General features: G+C 40.9%; 1 protein-coding gene and 1 pseudogene across 3 annotated transcripts; both read left to right on the top strand.

The window, feature by feature from the left end:
- The first annotated feature begins 8,459 nt into the window (after positions 1-8,459).
- On the top strand, positions 8,460-12,063 carry LOC140309244 (arrestin domain-containing protein 3-like; annotated as a pseudogene).
- Positions 12,064-15,096: 3,033 nt separating this feature from the next.
- Positions 15,097-20,705, top strand: LOC140310010 (uncharacterized). Of its 3 annotated transcripts, none has more exons than XM_072388120.1 (6): positions 15,097-15,255; positions 16,671-17,053; positions 17,251-17,404; positions 18,719-18,838; positions 19,149-19,239; positions 19,662-20,705. In XM_072388120.1, exons 1-6 carry the CDS (start codon positions 15,102-15,104, stop codon positions 19,858-19,860), a joined length of 1,101 nt encoding a protein of 366 aa, XP_072244221.1. In that variant the 5' UTR covers positions 15,097-15,101; the 3' UTR covers positions 19,861-20,705. The 3 variants fall into 3 exon arrangements, with proteins under 3 accessions (XP_072244221.1, XP_072244222.1, XP_072244223.1); XM_072388121.1 differs by having other exon boundaries at positions 17,254-17,404; positions 19,662-20,703; XM_072388122.1 differs by lacking the exons at positions 19,149-19,239; positions 19,662-20,705 and adding an exon at positions 18,950-19,084.
- Positions 20,706-22,441: the final 1,736 nt, after the last annotated feature.

The raw sequence follows: 22,441 nt of genomic DNA, 5'->3' as shown, positions 1-22,441 counted from the left end.
GTCTCAGTGTGAGGACTTGTTTTTATCTTCAATGCAACTCCAAATAGACTCGTTAACTTTAATTCAATCTTATGTGCGATTCATTTACCGGTAATTTAAAATCTTACTGCATTTCAAGAGACTTGACCTGAAGTTTAGCCTGTATACAGTATCACTGAATATCATTGGCTTGTTGTTCATTGTTTTGTGTTGATGAATAGATTGTGTAAAACTTCCTAAATACTAATACTATTATTGCTATTATTATTGCTTTGTTAGCTGACCTTTGGGTGGAGCCAGAGAAAGGTGTTACAGTAAACCGGAACTGTGAAGGAAAGGGAGTGAATGATTTGAATGACACATCTGAGATGTCCTTGATAAAGGACTTCAGATCAATTTGTGAAGCACTCAAAGATGCCATTGCTTCAGTGGAAAGATAATATCACAGGCAGGGTACTATGGACCTGCAAGGGAAACGACTGCATTCCCATTAGTCAAAGGGTCGGCAAAATACAGTCACCATAATCAGGTTATTTTAAGAAGCTTTTATGATTTCTCATTTACGAGAGCTGTTTAACTCGTGACAAGTTTTCACTAGCTAAGCTTTTTCTCCCCGTTATCGTCAAAGCTGTTCAACAATATAGTTCAGTAAGAACTCTTACGAAATATTAGATGGACAAAAGAAAGATTAAAAGTGTAGTTTAGGTTGGCTTTATAAATTGCCATCACCACTGACAAGAGAGCCTTTGTTCTCAATGCTTTCGTTGTTTAGTATTACTTGCTGTGAGGCTGATATATATGACTGTTAAAAGTTTTGTCACAACGCTTTGGGACTTTGAAACCATTCTTATAACTGAATTCAGAGCACACCTGGTTTGCTTATATGCACAATCGACATGACTTTTTTCATGTATCCTAAAGACATCAAGAAGAAGGGACTGCACATGAACAATTGTTGGTGCCCTCACGGTTAAAAATGTATGTTTAAATTAGTAGATTATTAATTTAACGAATCCCCATTTAAAAAGCAATATACCAAAAGCAGAACATGATAGCAAAATCAAGTCGCTGTGAACCCACTGATTTATGTTGTGATAGAGGAACTTTTCAATTTCTGCGTTTTTTAGCACTAAGCTTTTTTGACAACAGACCATCAGTTTGAACATACTAATCTGCGTGACAACAGGGACTGTCAATCCAGCCACCCATTACACTTATGGTGTCAGTGAGTGGGGTTGGTTTGCTGGAAAGTTGTCTTTTATGCTCATTGATTAGAGTTATCTACCATAATTTATTAAATAATGACATTAAGTATTAACTTAGATGCAAGACGTGTGAAAACAGTACTTCTCTTATTTCCAGCTATTCCTATTTTTAAGGTAAACACAAGAAATTTGTAATAAAAAAATAAATAAATGAAAATGAATTAATTTTTTTTTTTTTTTTAAATGAACCAGACTCAGTGAATAATTCCCTATAGTCCCTATATAGACCAGTGAGCATTGCTGGCCAACATGTCATTGGTTGTCATCAGATGGGAACCTCCTTTCATCGGTGTTTCAACTAGTTGGGCCCACGACACTTCCAGGAGGTTAGACAGTGATCGCTGACGTCCCAGAGTCACTCCGCTAACGCCAGCCATCACTGCTCCTCAAACCACAACAACCAGCTTCTTTTTTTTTTTCCACAACCACAATCTACCCCAGCCTCTCACCAACTGCACACCAGTCATAGCGGGGTGGGGATACAAACCCTGGTTCGGGTAGGGGGAAGAAATAGAAGAGGCAAATATAAGTCGGAATGGGATACAAACCCTGGTTCGGGTAGGGGGAAGAAATAGAAGAGGCAAAGATAAGTCGGAATGGGATACAAACCCTGGTTCGGGTAGGGGGAAGAAATAGAAGAGGCAAAGATAAGTCGGAATGGGATACAAACCCTGGTTCGGGTAGGGGGTAATTAAAGTAAAGAGGGTGCCAGAGGTGGAGGCAGGACAAGACACACCAGCAGATTTAGCAGACAAATTCAACTCAACAGTCCTACAATCACTGAAAATGCCAGCAAAAAAAGGCCATAGAAGACAACTTACTGAAAATGGCCACCCTGACCAGACCCTCCACTTAAATACATCCTGGATTTCTTCCTTGCTTCTTCCAAGAGTCTGCTTACCCTGCTGGGACCCTAGCTACTTCTGCTTCTTCGAATCCAAATCCACTGACTGGACTTTACTGCCTCATCTGACACTTCCTTCACTATTTTCCTCACAATCTGTCCACTTATACACAACTCCCTCAACAATGAGACAACAGACTTTACAACAAATCCTCTACAACCTACTTCCACTGGACAGACCCTAACTTTCCATCCTCGCTGCTCTGCTTCTGCCCCCAACTCCACATACCTAAGCTTTTTTTTCCTTTCATATGCTTCTGCCACTAATGCCTCCCAAGGAACAGTTAGCTCTATGAAATAGACTCTCATTCTACTCCTAGACTATATCAGGCCTTAATAGCTTGTAAATTAACTTAGTTTGTATGTTAGCACTTCTCAGAACCAAATGGACCTTACAAGCTCCTTTCCAAGTTTTGATGTAGGAAATGTCACTGTGATCCTGGTGTAGTTAAGTGATTGAAGATTTGTGTTGTGATTTCGTTCTGACAGATGACACCATCTGTTCTTGCAAAAAAAAATAAATAAATAACTCATCCTTCAAGGCCTTATAAGGCCAAAAGTCAGCTTAGTGTACCTTGCCCCCAGTAAAACCAGTGGAATATGATGCAAAACAACATACATTGTTTTGCATACAATAGTATACTATATGGTATACCATACTATTGTATAGGATACCATACAATGGTATGGTATTCTGCGTAAACACGTCCAATATATAAATAACTTTTGGCACAAAATATGAATAATGTAAATTGATTTCATCTTTTAATTTGTCCCTGTTCCTTCAGAGTATTTGGACATTAGTTTAACCTCTGACCCAGAGGTTTGTTCCCTCTAGCTCTACTAAGTTTCATGATAAGGCTGTGTATCTTATTTGGCTGCTGTCATTGTGGCCTCAAGTTACAGTGACTTCCCTATTTTATGCCATTATCAGTGTAGCATCCAGTTCTCGCCCTCCAATATCAGTATAAACAAGGAGAAAAACCCCATCATATGTGTTGAGCTCCCCTTGTGACACCATGGGCAGCAGTGGCTCATGTCACAAAGGCCATGACTATAAAATGCATTGCAAGTAAATCTAAAATATTCAAATATTAAGAGATTCAGAATTCACCCCAGTGATGATTTTGTAAATATGTTTAATATCCAGTGTCCAGATGAAAGGTTAACTCACTAAGTGAGTTATTAAGCTACCAATTTCCCAGGGGTTAATATGCTAAATTAGTTTGGAAAGCGAGTTGTTATGCATCATTTTTATGTAGTAATTATTATACTTACTATAGTACTATACTATAGTTAATGCAGAAGAACATTTTGTCAGTTATTACCGACATCATACGGTAAATTGATGACTGTGGTTAGGGTTGCAGAAAACATGCATTTCCAAGTTTTTTACTTTATCTTTCTTCTTCTTGAGGGAGAGAAAGTGGCCTGGGTGGTTTTAATCAGGTTAGTTTGAGCCTACTTTTTTACAATAACAGCACATTTGGACAAAACATTGCCAGACACAGAGAGTGAGAGACTCTGTATTGATCTCAAACTTCCTTTAAAGTGCATTTAGAAAAAGTTTATGTGGAGGCTAAGCCAATGCTTGAAGCCCCTGAGGTGCTTCACTTGGGTTTAAAATAATTGACACGCCGACAACCTTTACCATTGGTCGATGAAGACAGTCCAAGGCGGTCGATTGCATTTCAATCATTCGTGCATTTATTCTTCTACAGCAATTGTATTCCAATACTACAGTTCACCACAGTGGTCAAAACTGTTTTATTTTCTGGGTGAAACAACAATATGAAGATTGGTTCCTATTTATGTTGTAGCACTAATTGGCTCCTACAGTTTAATTAGAACATTTGTCCTTTCCAAAGAGAGTAAACAAATGTAGTGTCTGATACTTAATTTGACTCATCTGACTTTACTTAACAGAGGTGAGGGCATTAGGTTCAGCCTGTCCAGATAGGGGATGAACAATGGTCACACAAATAGACATTTGGAGCATAACATATCCCTTAACTCTCAGATGAATGAGTGACAGGACCCAACACTATTCCATAAGTGGGTCAAAAATAATCTGTGTTAGAATCAATGGGTTTTTATGTTATTTTGTCATTTTGGTTAAGAATAATAATTTGTAATATATTTTGTATTATAATTTGGTCCACACAAGAATGATTTCATATTGGAATCATTTAACATTTTTAAAACAACTGAAACATTTTGAAAATTGGAAAAGAAAATTGCACAAACAGCATCAATATCCACTTTGTATGTCTGTGTAAGAGAGTTTGTGTGCGTGAGTGTGTATGTGAGACAGTATTTGCATGTGTTTGTATGTCTTGTACCCTCACTGTATGCAGTTGTGGCAGACTCCTTGTTTGGGGCTGAGATCACACACAGGTACACTGCATTTCCCACACTGACTGTTGACCTTATGGTCTTCATTACTTGGACAGATCTGACACTTCTTTCTCTTTGCTTGGCCATGTTTGTGTCTTTCCTGTGGTTGAGTTGTGGCTCTTGTCACCTTCCCATTGCTTCAGCGATCGGGCTTTGCAGTTGACTTTCCAGTCGACTTCTCATGTGGGGTGTGACAAGCTCCTTTGAGAGCTCAGTGAGGGAGAGCCGTCGTGCATTAATAATACTATTCCTGAATTCAGGGTGCTGAGTTGTGAAAAAGGTGTATGCTAAGAATGTTTTACCACAGCACCATGGGCAACCTCTGCGTTTGGCGCTTGCAGGTGTAGGTGCCAACTATCTGGTCCATGGTGTCTAAACCTCCTTTGGTCTTTTTGTAGTATTTGAGGACTTCAGTTTCTGTAGAAACTTGCACCTCCCTTGAATAGCACAAGCTGTTTTTGTACAGTTAGACAATTACCGGCGATGAATTGCTGTCTGCAGTTGACCAGGAACAGCTCCCATGTAGCGGAAGCCATGTGGTCTGTTTCAAGTCAAACGGCTCTGATCCTCTTGGACCTCGAGGGACACGGTTGAACGCCTTCTCCAAGTCCACAAAACACATGTAGACCGGTTGGACGAATTCCCATGCACCCTTAAGGACTCTGCTGAGGGTGTAGAGTTGGTCCACTGTTCCACGGCCAGGACGAAAACCACACTGCATCTCCTGAATGCGAGATTCGTCTACTCCTCTCCGTTACCCCCGAATAGACCTTACCAGGGAGGCTGAGGAGTGTGATATCCCTGTAGTTGAATCACACCCTCCGGTCCCCCTTTTTAAAGAAGGAGACCACCACCCCGATCTGCCAGTCCAGAGACACTCTCCCCGACGTCCATGTGATGTTGCAGAGACGTGTCAATCAAGACAGCCCTATAACATCCAGAGCCTTGAGGAACTCCGGACGGACCTCATCAACCCCCGGGGCCTTGCCACCAAGGAGCTTTTTGACCACCTCTGCAACTTCAGCTCCACATCTGAGCTCCCTGACTCTGCTTCCTCATCGTAGGGCATGTTGTTAGGATTGAGCAGGTCCTCGAAGTATTCCCCTCACCGACTCACAACGTCCCTAGTTGAGGTCAACAAACCTTTGTCCCCTGGTGCTGGTGCGGTCAGGACCCATCCCCCCACCTGAAGACGGAGGGAGGCTACCCTCTTGTCCACCAGGGTAAACCCCAACGTGCAGGCACACAGCTGAGGGGCAATGACTGTACCCACACCCGTTCTGCACGTCTCACCACGGGCAACTCCAGAGTTAAAGGGAGTTCAGCCCCTCTCAAGGAGACTGGATCCGGAGCCTAAGCCGTGCTTCGAGGTGAGTCTGACTATATCAAGCTGGAACCGCTCAGCCTCGAGGACCAGCTCAGGGTCCTTCCCCAACAGAGAGGTGAGGTTCCACGTTTCAAGAGCCAGCTTCAGTAGCCAAGGATCAGAGCAGGTTCTGAAGCTGAAGGCCTTCTCCGCCTTCATCTGCTACCCAGCTCACAAAAAAATTATGCCAAACGTTTTTGGTACAAAACAGTTATTGTAGTATGGTCATGAGGAGAACTCTGATGTGTGAAGTGATTTTAGCGTCTCTATCCTGTACAAGTTACTGATTTGTTTACAGCGTCTTGTGTTGCAATTTGCAGACGGTCCCTGCCCACTAGCACAGCTGCCGGCTGCGCAAATAGATCAGTGTTATCAGTCCAGCTCGCAGGATGGCTTATTTTTCTACAAATCGGGTTTTGTCTATGCTATTACGATGGAACAGAGGCATCATTTGTGTTTCGACAACGTCTGGCTTCAGACTTATTGATCCTGGAAATCCGAATCTGTGAATATCTTTCCAACTTTACTGAAGTGGGTGACAGTGGCTATACCTGCAAGACGTGGCTCTTGATACCTTATCTCAATCCACAACCGGGAGCGCAGTTGAAGTATGACATGTAAGTGATTATGCTTAGCCCTATGCGTAAAAGCATCGTATTGGCTCGTTGTCGCCTGTTATTTTATTTGAATCCATATTTATTATTGTTTACTGTTTACCCAGAGCCAAATGTCCCCTTAATAGTGGCTCTCCTCTCCAGCACAAACTGAGCCAGCAGTAATAATTGGAGCTGGGACCAATCGCTTTCACTTGCGTATGACAGTGTCTTCACTTGTTTAAATGCTGGAAATATGCTAATTGAATAATTGATCATTTGCAGGGTGCAAAGTAATTACCTTGTTGAATTAATGGAATTGTATTTGTATTGTTTGCTTTGTCTCTCTCTCTCTTTAACGTGCATAATGTCATTATCGTATTCTGCTAACTACACTGTCCATAACTATTTGATAGGAGTTCATTTGTAGCCTACGCTATTTCCTCGTTTTTCGTTGATTTAGTGGGCTCGTTTGTGGAATGTTGCAGAAGAGCTTCGCCAAGACCGCCAGCACTCAAACAACCAATCACCGTACTGAGCGCTTCTAAAGTCGTGAACGAGAATCGACGTAATCCATAGCAACGGTGCGTCACTCTTAGTTAACTGTTAGTGATTTATCCTTTGTATGAGTATCAGCGGATTTGTGAATTACTTTTAAGGAAAAACTACATAAAATGTTTCAGCGCGAGTTAGGAGCACTCCAAGCGGTAACATGAAAAGCTTTGTGAATACGTCACTGGTTTCTAGTGTCTTCATCAGATTTGAATGTAATTGCACGTGGTCTGTTTCAAGTGAAAAGTAAGACAAAACTGTCAAGTTAAGACTTATTTTATTTTCGTCAAGCCTCTGCCTTGAGTGTGCTGTTCATTTTTCTTTACTATAAACGCAAGATGTACAACAGGTCCCAAGACACTCCTGTCATGACTTTCATGTGGAATCACTAATGATTTATTTGAAATACTTTGATGGTAAACGGATGTAAAACGCACATACAGTTCTATACATTACAATGTTTTTATTGAACAACTTCTCAAGTTATCCAGAAACAACTTTCAGCAGAACATCATCATATAGCAGAACTGAAGCAACAAACAACAGCACAACACAACACATGAACAGAAGCCAGAGGGATAGAGGGAACGATCTGCCCCAAGGCCGGCAGTACCAGGGCAAGGCCCCACAACTTTCACTCTTGATTAGCAGTTGTGGACTTTTTGTATTGGCTTTTATGTGAGGGAGTCAGGCCAGAGGAGTGCCAGTTTCAGGAAAACAACATGAGACAAAGACTGCAGAGCTTTGATGAACAAAATGGCTCCAGTCTTTCTGTATAAAAACAGAAACGCAAACCTGAAAGGACCTCAGCTAAGGTTGAGGTTTACTGCATCTGCAGGACTTCACACAACAGAGAGGTGATGGTGCGGTGCAGCAACTGCAGTACTTGGTACCACCCCAATAGTGTGTCTGTCCCACACAAAGCTTTGGACACTACTGTAGAAGAGTGGAACTGTGGAAGCCTCACAAATACACACACACACGTAGTGTAAAAACAGAAGGACATCAAGTGAGTAAAAAGCAAAAATGGTGAAATTAAACCACATTCTGCAAAAGGAAAGAATGAGAGTGATAGAGGTGAGGGGATATCACCGATGATTGCAGCATCAGATAATCAGAAAATGATATAGTGAAAGAACTGTGAAATCACCACAGAGGTAGCTGGGGACATGTAGAAGAAGAATCTAGTAGAGTTGGCAGAAAACAGTTTTTTATGCATTTCTTAATCTGCCTATATACATCATGCACTGGGCTCACACGTTTTACCGTACGATGTAAACGGGCACTCGATTTTCAAGTGTAGATAGCACGATCGTGCCTCTCTGAAGCGCAGATGGAGTGACCGCAGTAGCAAAACTGAGGGCTTTTTCTGTGACATCACATTTGGGCGGAGCTGTGCACAATAAAGTAACTGAGGTTTCCTGAAACTACCAATGTTGGACAGGTGTGTTTAATCGATCCAGTCGAGATGTCTCCGATTAAGGACTTTGTTCTAGTTTATGAGGCGCTCAACGTTAGTGGCACTTTTTCTGAGGGAGACCCCATCATAGGCACGGTAACTTTCAAACTGAAAAAAGACACCAAAGTGAAGAGCGTTCTCATTAAAGCCAAAGGTGAGGCGCACGTCCGCTGGTCTGAAGGTGACACTGCGCACTGTGCGCACAAGATTCTTCAAAGTTAAAAAATACTTAGTCGCAGAAAAAGATGAAGGTAGGTCATAGTATGTGTTACACGATCGTCTTACTCATTTAACACCCGTAAAATATCTGCTTTTTTGTGGCACACATGATGCACATATGCAACTTTGATTAACATTAACAAATACATTGACGCAAGCATTTTGATCCCGCTCCGATCGTTTCAACACTGTTAAGTAGAGGGTGGGCACTGTTGCCCATTTCTTCAGTCAACTTGTGCAACGTTCTTCTTTGCGCACTTATGTTCAGGGGCTCCAGAGCCAGCCTTCTTTATCAGTTTGTTCAGCTTCTTTGAGTCTCTGTCTCAGATGCTGCCTCCCCAACAGATGGCTGAAATGCAGATGGCACTCACTGCCATATTTGTATGGGAGACATACAGTACATCTTGGTGCAGATAGCTAAGGATCTATCGAAGCTTCCTTAAAAAGTACAGTCTATTCTTTCCCTTGTCATTGACATCCTCAGTACTGCATTTCCAGTCGTGTCTGTTGTCCAGATAAACTCACAGGTATCTGTATTCCTCCACCACCTCCACCTGTTCTGTCAGGATGGAAATAGTGTTTGGTTTATTCCTGGTCCTTCTAACTATAATCATCCATTTGGTTTTGTTCGTATTCAGGATTAGGGGATTGTTCCTACATCATGCGACAAAGTGATTGACTAGTTTATGTTTATGCATTTGCAGACACTTTTACTCAAAACGACTTACAAATGAGGATATAACATCACAGCTAACATCAAAGCTAACAATAAGCTACGTAGAAGGAAACCACTAGTCAGACTATGTGAGAGGTGACGGGGTGACAGTGTAGAGATAGAGTGCAGGCATAGAGGGAAGTGCAGAAAGAGAAAGTGCAGTTGAGGGGGTAAGGAAGTACAGGGTATGTGCTATAGCAGATGCTCTCTGAAGAGCTGGGTCTTTATGAGTTTCTTGAAGATAGACAGGGACGCAGTTCTTGTAGCACTTGGTAGGTCATTCCACCTTGTTCCCTTTACTCATCCTCTTGTCCATCACTGATACACCAAACAACTGCAGAGTCATCAGAGTATTTCTGAAGATGACTGGTCTCTGAGTTGTAGAGTAGAGTGAAAATAAATGTTGAGAGTACAGCCTGCTGTGGTGCTGCTGTGCTGCTAACCACCTTCTCAGACGCACAACCTTTTTGTCTCACAAACTGTTGTCTGTGTTAGGTAGTCAATAACCCAGACACCTGTATTATCTGCAGCTTCTTACTAAACAGTACTGGTTGAATTGTATTAAAATTGCTGTACTGTAAAATACTATAAAAGCACTGGGGAAATCAAAGCGTCTCATTTTCACTGTGCTGCCAGCTTTGTCCAGATGAGAGTGGGCTCACTGAAGCAGGTAGATGACGGCATCTTTAACACCAACCATAGGACGATAAGCAAATCCTTCTGGGTCCTGAATGGTGTTCACTTGGTCACTAATGTGATCCAATAATAGTCTCTTAATGACTCTTCTGATGTTTAATGTCAGGGAAACTGGTTTAAAACCTCTCAGGGCAGATGCATGAGATTTTTTTAGATACCATAACAAGACAGGATGTCTTCCACAGCACTTCTGCTTTCTCCTGACTCAGGCTAAGGTTGAAGAGGCACTGTAGAATCCTACATAGCTGTTCCACACAAGTCTTAAGGACCCTGGAGCTGACACCATCTGGACCTGAAGCCTTGTCCAGTCTCTACAGAAATTTCTTGATCAGACTGCTGGAGACAGACAGGCAGGAAGGCGAGATAGCCAAGGTCTCAATCTTTCCAGATGTGGGGAAGATGGTAGTGCGGCACCATGACTAAGGTGCAGGATGACATTATGGAGTTGTGACAGGAAAACTGTGGGAACAGGGAGGGTGTGTGGTCTGTGTATTATATCATCATGTAATTGTAGCTGCATAACAAAGATAATTGGCCTTTAACTTGATCATTTCATCAATGCAAGCTTCACTGATGCAATTCTCATTTCTTCTGCAGGCAGTAAACTTCACCAAGGCGTTCATCATTTTAATTTCAGCCTTACTATCCCAAAGGGGTGAGTGAGAATGTCCCACTTTTAGCATTCGTACATTATCACCATTTCATTTCACAAAAAAAGTTAATTACTGTGTCGGTTCTGTCTAACAGAGACTTCCCATCATCCTTTAATGGGCATCATGGACATATTGTCTACATGCTAGAAGCATAGATATCCAGAAGCTGGCGAAGGCAGACTACGGTACAAAAACAGATCAATTTCGTTTCAAAGTCCTTACCTCACACTGATCAAGCAATGGTGAGTGGAACACTACAATGATAGATATCGTACATTATGAATTTGTTACTTTTAAAGGCGGCATGTCACTGCTAAAATGGAGACTATAGAAAAGGAATATGGCTTTTGATGATGTGTTACAGTCTCCCCAGTCTGGTTCAGTGAAAAAAGAGGTGGGTATTTTCTCCATAGAAGAGGTCCAAATGTCTGCCACTGTTAACAGAAAGGCTTGCTCTCCAGGTAAGTTGACTTCAGCTCTCTGACATGTCCAGGTTTTATGTAGGATGGGAAAAAAAATTGTTTTTTGTTTTACTTATTTTGAGAAATGTTGGCTGTTCAATAGTTACTTACATATGGGGAAATGTACAGTTATTTGTGTTAACAATAATCCAGAAAAATGTGTTCATATACATATTATTTGTTTTGGATAGGGGACACTTTATCCATCTTTGCCCAAATCTGCAATTCCTCCTCCAAAACAATTTGGCCAAAATTCAGTTTAGAACAGTGGACAGTGTACCGAGCTGGTGCCGCCACTACAACCACCATCCAAACTCTATCCAAAAAGGTCGGGGACACCATTGGACCAAAATCTGAGGAAAGAGCCTCTTGCAAATTGAAGGTTCCCACTAATGCCATCTACACCCTCCATAACTGTGACATCCTCTCAGTTGAATATTACATCAAGGTATGTAACAATGTAATAGTGACGGTATATACACTGAGAAAAAATTTTAAAATACTTGCTTGCCAGCATTGGCAGTTAAAAGAATACAGAAAAATTGCTCTCGTCTTAAATTTCAAATAATATCAACCACTGGAATTTAGAAACATAATTTTGAGCACAGAATGAGAATTGTAATACATCTTCCATGAACATGTGCAGTATGACAACAAACAACTGCGACACATTGGTTTATTTTCTTACTAATGTAATATTATTTCATCTTTCAATTTCTCACCATTTTACAGGTGTATTTGGACATCAGGTTTGCCACTGACCCAGCGGTGTTGTTTCCACTGGTCATCACTGGTGTCTTGTGAAGATGCTTTTGGGGTCCCAAGTTACAGGAACTTCCCTGCCCCCGCCTTCCCTGTTGAACTTAATTCTCTCCCCACGGAGCTTCATCATATGCAGACTTTGTCAGGTTACCAGGGGACTCAGGACACAGATGCAGGGTCGTGTGGGTTCCAACAGGGTTTTTATTATTTAAAGGCAGCACACAGAACACAGGAATGCAGGGCGATCTCCTGGCAGCGCAAAAGGAAAAGGCTATGAAAAAACCTAAGCTCTCTCCTCAGTAACCTAGCAGAGGAAGAGCGCAGCTATGAAAGGTACAAACATAAAACTCTCCAACTGGGAGGAAAACAGAAAAGCTATGAACACTAAACAAAACAAAGTCACGCTCTCAAAACGAGGCGGAATAAAACAAAAGACGCACTCTTAACAAAATAGAGGCTCTATGAACTTTAACGATAACTCAAAACTCTCCTTTAACGGAGGTGACTATGAAAAGTTACAACAAAATCACTCCTTGAAAGCGGAGGAAAAAACAAAGCTATGAAACTTACCGTGTCGATAATTAAACTAAGACTATGGAATAAGGAATAAATTACAAAACAAGTGGTAATGATGCTCATGTGGTGAGACAACATACTGGCTCAAGACAAGGAAAATGCAGACTATTTGAACACGAGGGACCAAGGGGGACAGGTGGAAACGCTTGGGAATCAGGGAAGACAATGAGACACTTGACACGGGAGGAAGGGCAAGATACCTGAAACGAGAGGAGAAGGTCAGTGATTTCAAAATAAAACATGAAATGACGAGACAAGACATGGAACAGAAAATAAACCGTGACAGCCTTTGTGCCACCATCAGTGTAGCATCCAGCCCCTGTCAATATCAGGAGGGAGAGCAACCCCCATCCTATACGTGCCTTTACCCCGCCTTACATGAAACGGTTGGAAGTAGTGGCTCAGATCACAAAAGCTTAGCTTTGAAATGATCTTTAAATGCTCACGGATAAAGAAGGGATTCATAGTGCAGTCCAGTGCAAAAACGCCTTCCTTAGTAAGGAGACAGGGCTGACCCCTCTGGTTTGGTAGTTATGACACATTATTTTGAATACAGTTTGTGGTTGTACAAAGAAAAAAAGAACACACCCTTAAAAGCACTCTTATTTATGAACTACTGGAACATTTTTAAATTACACAGACACTTTTTTGCCACATTTCATTGATATTAATTTAGTGGCTGTTAACTTAGTTTTTGATTAACTTGATACTAACAAATAAAATATCCCCTCTCTTTTTTAGCAACACTGCTTTGCTTGAGTGTCTATTTAGCTGCAAGAGGTTAGTTTGATTATTTAAATGTAGGAAACATGGAGATAAATACTAGAAGGACCAGAAAACCCAACTGGACGAAGGAGAAATGTTTCCTTTAAGTTCAGTTTGTTGAGGAGCACAATGGACATTTTACAAGGAAAATCCAGACTGGGTATCATGGCAAGAAGCAGACAAGGGAGGCAGCGGTGCAAAATATCAAAGCTTAATTTCCTCTGGTCGTGTGCATAAGTGAGGACTGTGAAAAAATAATAAAATAAAATAAAATAAAAAAACATGTTACAATCTAAAGACAGACTAGAGATTACAGAACACAAGTGGGAGTCATCAAGAGTTATCATACGCTAACTCTCAGTCAGTCTGGAGCACATCTCTTCTGCCTCTTCTAATCTTTGCTTAAGAAACTCTCATGAAAAAGAAAGTCTCATAAAAATCCTTACTTGCAATAGTTTTTCATCTTAGGAGTGCTTTTACGGGTTAGGATGCTTGATGAATCATGTTCATCTTTGTGCATATCTGCTCCTCAATTTCCTGGGGGATATGCCCTTTATTTGAAGAATTCTCTGAAAATTGTCATCACCAAGAGCAACTATTTCCACTGGGATTTTTTATGAATACAGCCCTGGATCTTTAGTCATAGCAATTCACAGCAAATTATGCTTTTCCCCTGCAACACCTGCAATTTTAATGCTGACCGAAGCTGAACCTTGTTTTGAGCCGTGAATCATACTGTACCTGCAGATGTTTTCATGAACACATTTTTCTCAGGGCTTTTCCGTCCCCCTCTCCTTTATTTCGTTCACATTCTTTGGGAAGTAGAGAATGCTGTGAATACGGCTTTTAAAGAAAAACATCATGTGACCGTGCAGGCCCCCAAAAGCTGTCACATTCCTCTCAATGACAAGTGGGGCGAGCCCATTCAACTGGTTGCACTGTTTTCTTCTTTTGACAGATTTATGCTCTTTAAAACTCATTAGTAGTCCATGGAGTCGTGGCACAGTGGTTGTAAATACTGGCCGAGTGGCAAACAAGGAGTGTGTTTACAGTAACTGACAATGAGTTTCCAATGTAGTACTGTGAGAGAGATGCAGACACTGAATAATATGAATAACATTACAATCTGTTTATTCTAGGGAGATGTCTTTTGTTTATTTTTTTCCAATCATTCTCGATGAGGTCCTTGCTGAATTCCAGTACTGATGTCTTCAATCAACCAGATGGCACAAACAAAATTAAGGAAGAGAGCGACCAGTTGGGAAAGGGTGGGATTATGTATTTGGTTTATTTGTATTGTTCTAGGTTTTATCAAGCAGTCTGGGTGAAATGTAAAGTGGCAATAATTGTTGTCTTTCCCTCACGGCATCCTGGGTGATTTGCAGTTTTGAGGAACGCAGGCTGTGTGTAGATATTTTTTTTTTTCTAAACGCTGTAAAGTTAATTATGCTGAATTGTGAAGCTATTAAAGATATATCTATCAACATTTGAGATTCTGCGTTTTTGTCTGTTGGTTGCGTATCTCAGCAGCTGTTGTCCTCATGAACGTAAGGGACCTCGCGCCCTTTAAAATGTACAAATAAACCCAACTTTTAAATGCGAAACAGTGAGCAAATGAGTAGGCTGTAATACTGGCCCATCTCAGTACTATCATAACCTCACAAGTTAAACGAGGAGAGTGTAGGAAGTGAGGAAATCCACTCGGGAAGAACTACACGCCCCCTTTAATGGATGGATGGATGCGCAGACCTCGGGGAGAGGTTTTGCTCCCTCCCACTTGTTGCTGCTACAAAATAGATGCAAACGCACTGACAAGGGGAAAGCCCAAGGACATCGCCATGGGAAGACGAAGCCTGCCGTCTGTCTGCTTGTTTGTTTTTGTCTTTTTTAAAGGTAAAAGCTGCTGCCGTCTGCAAACTCTGCTAGTTTGTGCAAGTAATGCAACGTTCAAGTTCACGGTGGCGAAAGGACAGACTCATTCGAGCAAAAAGAAAATGGCCTGTAACGTTGTCGTTCATGTCAGTGCGTTTCTGATTTTGCTTAAATTGTTGTTTTCAAAACAGTTTGGAGAAAATGTTCAAGTCGCGAGCCGAGAAAGCTGAGCAACACTTTGGTGTTAACTTCTAAATAGTCACACTGGAATTCGTACCTGTTCAGCCTGCGCCTGTCACCAGAATGAATGTGCTAATCAGTGAGAGCTGTGTCGCCCATTGAGAAAACTGAAATAATATTGGAGAATGTTTGAGAATGGTAACGGACTGCGGCTGTCTCAGTTTATACTGAGTAAATCCTCGTGTCGGAGGACAGATTCTCAATATTTAAGATGTTGCCTTAGTTCCTTTTACGTGCAAGTCCCTCATATTAAGAACACTATAGTCCCAGCTTTCCTCATTTTCCTTGGATGTGAAAGGTTCTGGCTTGAGTCGTTTAATGTCGTGCAACTTTACAGTATCCCAAAAGGGCTTCGGAGTTTGTGAACCTCTGTCTTCTACATTTCTGCATGAGTAAGACCTAAAACATCTGTACACGTCCATAGATGGGTAGATTAAAAAGGGACAATAGTAAAGTAAGTCATAAATTGAAAAGAAAAAAATATTTAAGCAAGTGGCAAATGAGAATTTTATGTCAGTATTTTGTGCATATTTGTGCTCCAACTAACAAACAGCAGCCAAACATTTATTAGTCCCGCACATTATTCCACAGCTTTGAAGAATTTGAGTTCTTTCCTCTTCACAGAACTGCTTCAACTCTGGGATGTTCCTCACATGAACTGCTCGATACGCAAAGCGTCTACACCAAGACTTTGGCTTCATTCTAAAACGTCAACTTTCTCCTGCTGCTTCTATTCTTTAAGAAAAACACCTTTCATGGTCAAGATCTTTGTCATGCATATAACCAATCTTCAGTTGAGATTAAGTTCATAAACAGATATCCTGACATCGTCCTGTTGAATTCACTGGTGTTGCTTAGAACTACCCAGGTACAGCAAAACTAACTCACTACCACCACCACCATGTTTCACGGATACTGTTTTTACTCTAGAATGCAAATTTTTCTCTCCATAAAAACAGCGCACTTCTCATTTAGACCAAAAACTTCAGCAGTGGTCTTATTTCTCCGCTAAACACCCCTTTCGGTAACTTTCTGGATTCTTCATGTGACCTTTGGCAATCTACAGATGGACAGATCAGTTAGTTTTGGAGAGCAGTGGCTAAAGATTTCAGAAACTCTCAAGCGCTCCTGTACACAGCATCATAGATTAGTCGACAGCTTTCTAACACAATGCCTTTTGTACGTTCCCTTCACAGAGGCGTCTGGGTTAAAGATTCGGAACAAGCTGCTGGGGAAGTGCCTGCAAGTGCAAGATGGAACTACAGGAGGCAGAGTGTCACTCGGAGAATGCAGCCCACACTCACCTTCACAGGAATGGCTCTGGCTGCCAGCGGGCCATGCCCTCAGCAGCCACCACACTGGAGAGTGTCTAACTGCACCGAGGGGCGAGTATGAAGGTGTCCATCTGCAGCCCTGCATCTTTAAAGCTGGAGTGGCTGCGGTGGGTATGGAAAGAGAAGCAAGCAGCCAGACATGGGCCTGCTCGAAGAAAGGCCATCTCACTTTGATAGGGACGGGGTTACACCTCACTGCTACACAACAATCCACTTTGGTCTTCCTGTCAAGGGAACATAAGCAGGTAACAGTATTTCACTGGAAAACTAAACGGGCCTTCTCCTTGTTGTTTAATGTCTGACGGTGCCTTCAAAGGATTTTGAATACATCCTCAAACCAGGGTGTAAATGTACATTGCAGAATATTTTTTATCCGTTTAAAACTAAGTTTAAAATGTCTTGATCTATCCCGAATTGTGTTATTGCCCCTCTTCTTTACAAGCAGGGCAGTAGATGGCGGACACTTGATAACCAGACTCTGTGCAATGGGAGAGAGAGCAAACATGAACAAAACCAACTCCGCCACCAACTGGAGGAAATGGAAAGCAAGGTTTCTCCAAGTGATAGCTCTGATATAAACAGACGGGATGAAACATGTAAGGAACAAAGTGCATCTCACTCATAGTGTACTCTTATCGTCTCCCTCCTCTCTGTTACAGTACTTAAAGCTCCCAGATTACAATGTCATTCAAACACAAGGTGATTGCTTGAAATTATTGACCACATACTGACCACATTTCTTCAAACTTGGAGATTTTAAGGTCAATTTATAGCATTTGCTGTCACCCAGGCTCAGCTATTTAATGTCTGAGAATGAGAACTGACCTTAGAAGAAAGCAACATTTTAAGCTTTATGCTGGTAATTATTTGTTTATTATTGTCAGTATTACCTTAGAATGCTGACTAACTGTAGATTTTCTGCAGTTGCAAGAAGGGATCATTTTCAAAGTCTTTTTTTTTGTGTTTGTGTGACTAATGTCGGTAGCAGATCCTCAACACTGGAATTGCTCATTTATTTTTTTTCAAATTCAGGAAGAAAGCACTTTTTCTGATGTATTTCCCCCTGATTTCCCAATAAATATTTTCCCTAGTGAAATTAACCATAACTGACCTTTTAATTGGAAATGTGTCCAAACTGTAATTTGCTTTAAAACATAAAAAACTACAATCATGTCTATGTGATGTATTCTGATGTGGCACACAGGCTCAATTACAGCAGTCTTGTATGTATTCATGTAGTCTGAGAGTCAAATTCAATTAAGTACACGTTTGACCAGCTTTTTTTCATCCTAGAAGGCAGCCGGCCATTCATGTGTCAGCAATACTGATTCATACCAGTTCTTTATAGCAGGCTGGTCCCTCTTCAGCTGAATTCCTTTTCGCTGTTGAGGGTGGACAAGCACAGCTTGTTGGGATGAGGTAAAAACTGTGCCGAAATGCAGAGCAAACAGGAGGCCGGCAGGTGAAGAACCAAAAGTGTCCAGTTGTTTCAACTTGCATAAGAATGAAAGATACTTTTGTAAATGATGCAGGGAATCCAGACGTCTGAGTGAAAATCTAAACAAAGAACAGAGTCAGCAGGCTTAAGAACAAGGCTGGAAAAAAGAGAAGAGGAAGAGACTATGTACACACACAAGACTAACAACCAGTTAGAAGAGAATAAAACAGAAAACACTGAAAATAACCAAAACTCGCTAAATTGAATCCAACTCATGGTCCTAGCACAGCTACTCCGTCCTTTAACCCTCTGAGGTCTATAATCTCGCCGGCGTGATCAGATCGCATGACGTCATTAATGGGCTCAGACCCCAGAGGGTTTATATAAGATTTGAACTGGCTAAGATCAGAACTTTCGATCATCACCTCAAGATGACTTTTTCGACCTGTATCTTTTTTTTCTTCAATTCCAGTTGAAGGCATAATGGGCGACGGCCGTACAGAACCATTTCCCATTAAAGATGCTACGAATTACTCCTTAAGCACCAAATCCCCCGCAGATCCGACCATGGTTTTTTTCAGTATGGACTACGGTAAGTATAGCTAACTGTGATTTATAACAGACCGAATGTATACATTTTTGATCAGCGGATATGTTTTATTAGATTATTCATGTACATGTAATGACCCTTTTATGCCACTAGGTGGGAACAGATTCATGAGAAACGGTGAGCAAAGATTTGGGAGGATGTGCTACAACATCTGTAAAAGCAGATCAAAAGACTTGTATTGATAGGCTCAGTGTTGACTTACAATAAGTAAATGTGGCCTGTAAAGATGTAGGTCTAAGCTGAAATGTGGGTTATGTAAAATGAATGATGTAGCATGTGTAAATGTGTGCAGGCATGGGCTGGAAGATAACGATGCTGGTGCTCAGCTCTTTGGCTCTGGTCCTGGGCACTGTGATTCTTATCTTCAATGTGTACTCTAATAGGTGAGGACCTCAACACACACATACATGCACGCCCACACATTATTTATGTGGACTTGCAAAGGGAAAAAAAAAGTGGATTCATTAGTTAGTTTGCTTACGATTTAATCATTAATCCGGGAGAAAGAAATAATGTTTTGGTCCGAAGAAGTCAGTGATTTTTAAAGATCACAGTGGTGTCTGGAAACTTTATAAAGATATTTGACTCAATTTTTGGAATTTAAGAATGACAAGGTCCTTGAAACATGCATATGGGAAGACAGAAAATGACAACCAGCCAGTTTGTAGCTTCAAACTTATATCATACAACTTCAACAGGGGAGAAAGTGTAAGAAATCTAAGGTACCACAATTATAAAAAAAAACAAACAAAGCAAGTGCCTGTCCACCAATCTTTGTCTCTTATTTTCTGTTTTGCCGTGCCAGAAGGAAGAAAGTGGTTTGTGTTCTGAAGTCGTACACTCCAAGGACAGAGATGAGTGTTCCTGGATCCCCGGTGCCCAGTGAAAGAGCCCCACTTACAGAGCATGCCATGCGCTTCCCACACTCCTCCCCCACCTCACAGCGAGGAGAGATCCTGATTGAGTGGAAAGATGGCACTGTTACTCCACTGTACGAAGCCTGAAGGCCTGTGTTGTTGGTGTCGCTTTAGATGTGGTTGTTTTTGTGGGAGCATCTTGTTCTGGAGCAGGCGTGTTATCCTCCTAATGTGTGTGAAGGGGAGTTTAACGAGAGAAGAGAAAATGAGACAGGAACAGACAAAGGAAGTTTAGGTTTTCTTTTGTTACTGTTGTTGGCAAACTGTTGCTGGTGGACTGTTTTATACAGGTTAACATTTATAAATCATATGTGATTGTGTTTTTGAGGATTAATTGTTGCTATCAGAGGAGAAACAATTGAGTATGAGGCGGACAACGAGTTTTCAAAGAAACTGAGTCCTTACTTCTAGTGAGGGTTTGGTGGAGTGTTTGTAGGATGAAAGGAGTGAAACATGAGTTCCTAAGATTTCAGCTTATGTTTGTTGAGTTGTGATAACCACCATTTAAGGGCTCAAGAAAGCAACCACAGCTTAAGCCTTTAGCTGTATAAATACATAGGATTTACATAGAACTAATCTTTGTTTAAACTATGGTGACCTGCTGATCTAGTCCCTGTTTTATAACGGACACTGCTGCAGATGTCTTCTCACATATTTGCATAGATTTATAGGATTACTGTTTTGAGACGGTGTCAGCAGTCCTTTAAACTGTTCCTAACAACAAGTAGAAAACACAGCTTGCCTACTGTTGAAAGCGTAGCATATTTGGATTTTTTTTTTTCTGCCTATTTTGGGACAATCTAATTACAGTTGCTTTGCAGCTTAGTTGTTTTGCAGGAAACAGCGGAGGCTGTTTGTGGAAAGTTGGTTTTATAACAGAAGTATTTCAGTATTATGTAACTTGTACTACATCTCTCATTCTTTAAGGTTATTAAAAAAAAACTAACTTTAGCATGAAAGTGCTAATATCTTCAATTCAGTTCATTTCAGTCTGTTGATTTTTTTTTTTTTTTTTTTTTTAACATTTTTTTAACATTTTTTCATTCATCTTTGATACTGACATTAGAACAATCCAATCCATTGAAGTTATAAATAGAGTATTTGCACATGCTTTTGAAGTTTGGAAACATCAGTTGATAAAACAGTCATGTGGATACTGTCCTTGCTTTCCCTAAAGCTTTTTAGGTTTAACCTGTTTGAGTCAACAGATGAAATCCACTCAGCCGTGATGAAATCTTCATTGTTCAGAGTATTTCTAAAATCAGTCTTTCTTAAAAAGTTTTTTATGTGAAATTATTGTATGATATTGTTGAAAGTGTGGCGCACGGGTCAACGCTGCAACGGGACATGAGAAGATTCCTGGCTCAAACCAAGAACCTATATATTTTTGTGAGGTTTGCATGTTGGCCTGCCTGCATGGCTTTACTCCACATGCTTTGGTTTCCTTCCACACTCTAAGAGATGTAAAGTAGTTCATTGGTAATTCTAAATCAGTCCTAGGTTTGACTGTGCATGGTCTCTGTGGTGTTTGCTTAACATCCAGGCTTTAACCCCCCTTTCGCTTCGTGTCAGCTGAGATATGCTCCTCCACCCCGTGACCCTGAACTGGATATAATCAGACATAGAGACCATTTGGATGGTTAAGAGATCTGAAACCAACCTTTTTTTTTTTTTAAACGAAAACTGCAATATCTTGAGCTGCTACCTAATAGTGGCACATTTATTGATTTATTTTTTTACTTGAAACAAGCAAGTAATATGAGCCATATGTGCCTAACTTTTGTTTTCTCACTAACATGATGAATACTGTAAAGCATATGCTTCTCCGTGTTGATCTGACAGCTAACCATGTCTTTCCATAGTCTGATATACTTATTGAGCAGGAAGAGAAGTGCTGACTGTCATTCATTCAAGTTCCATTAAAACAGGTGCATACAGGCAAGGATGCATGTATCACAGCTACAGTAAGTTGATGATGACTATGAAAGGTTACAGAAAACAAAGTATTCCCATGTGGCATGGACATTTCCCAGCAGGAAAAGTCTTGTCTACACTAAAAAAAAAACAAAAGGTGTTTTGCTGATTTTTATTTATTTATTTATTTATTTTTTTTGGTGGGACGGGGGCCGGGCTTGGTTCAGCAGGTTAGTTTGAACTCTGCCCATTTTTAACAATGAAAGTCACATTCATGTCTGGACAAATCATTGCAAGAGGGAGAGGTGACCTGGTAACAGTGATTTACCATGGAAGACGTCTTTGTGAAAGTGCATTTTGAAGTAGTACGAAATGCACTTTCACAAAGACTTTGCAACAGAAATGAACACCAGCCTGACGGCTAACATCCTGTGTCTCACGCTGGTGTTGTTTAATGAGCGGGCTCAGAGTTTACTGAGCAGCAAGCAGGAGCTTTAAAATGCCACAACATTCCACACCCCTTTAAAACACAACCATATGCTAAGATTGAAAACATTTTTTGAAAAAAATAGTTAATTTTTCTTTTCTTTTTTCTAGCAGGCGAAATGTTTTGTTTAATTTGTGCTTAATTGGCCTTGGACTTGAATGTAGCCTCGTCTTCTATCACTTTTTATCTCATGTTTATTGTAGAGCTGCCACCCTTTCTGCGCGGTCCATATTTACAACGTATCCTTCTTCTATGCTACAGTGCCTA

This window comes from Leuresthes tenuis, unplaced genomic scaffold (genome assembly GCF_036924035.1).
Source record: "Leuresthes tenuis unplaced genomic scaffold, fLeuTen1.0.hap1 SCAF_6, whole genome shotgun sequence".
Classification (NCBI taxonomy): Eukaryota; Metazoa; Chordata; class Actinopteri; order Atheriniformes; family Atherinopsidae; genus Leuresthes; species Leuresthes tenuis.
This window is presented reverse-complemented; position numbering and strand designations above follow the sequence as displayed.

Coding starts and splice junctions, on each gene's coding strand:
- LOC140310010 (XM_072388120.1), top strand. CDS start 15,102: ATGCGCAGACCTCGGGGAGAGGTTTTGCTCCCTCCCACTTGTTGCTGC. Junction 17,405..18,718: donor AAACAGACGGGATGAAACAT/GTAAGGAACAAA, acceptor CTTCAATTCCAG/TTGAAGGCATAATGGGCGAC. Junction 18,839..19,148: donor TTTTTTCAGTATGGACTACG/GTAAGTATAGCT, acceptor AAATGTGTGCAG/GCATGGGCTGGAAGATAACG.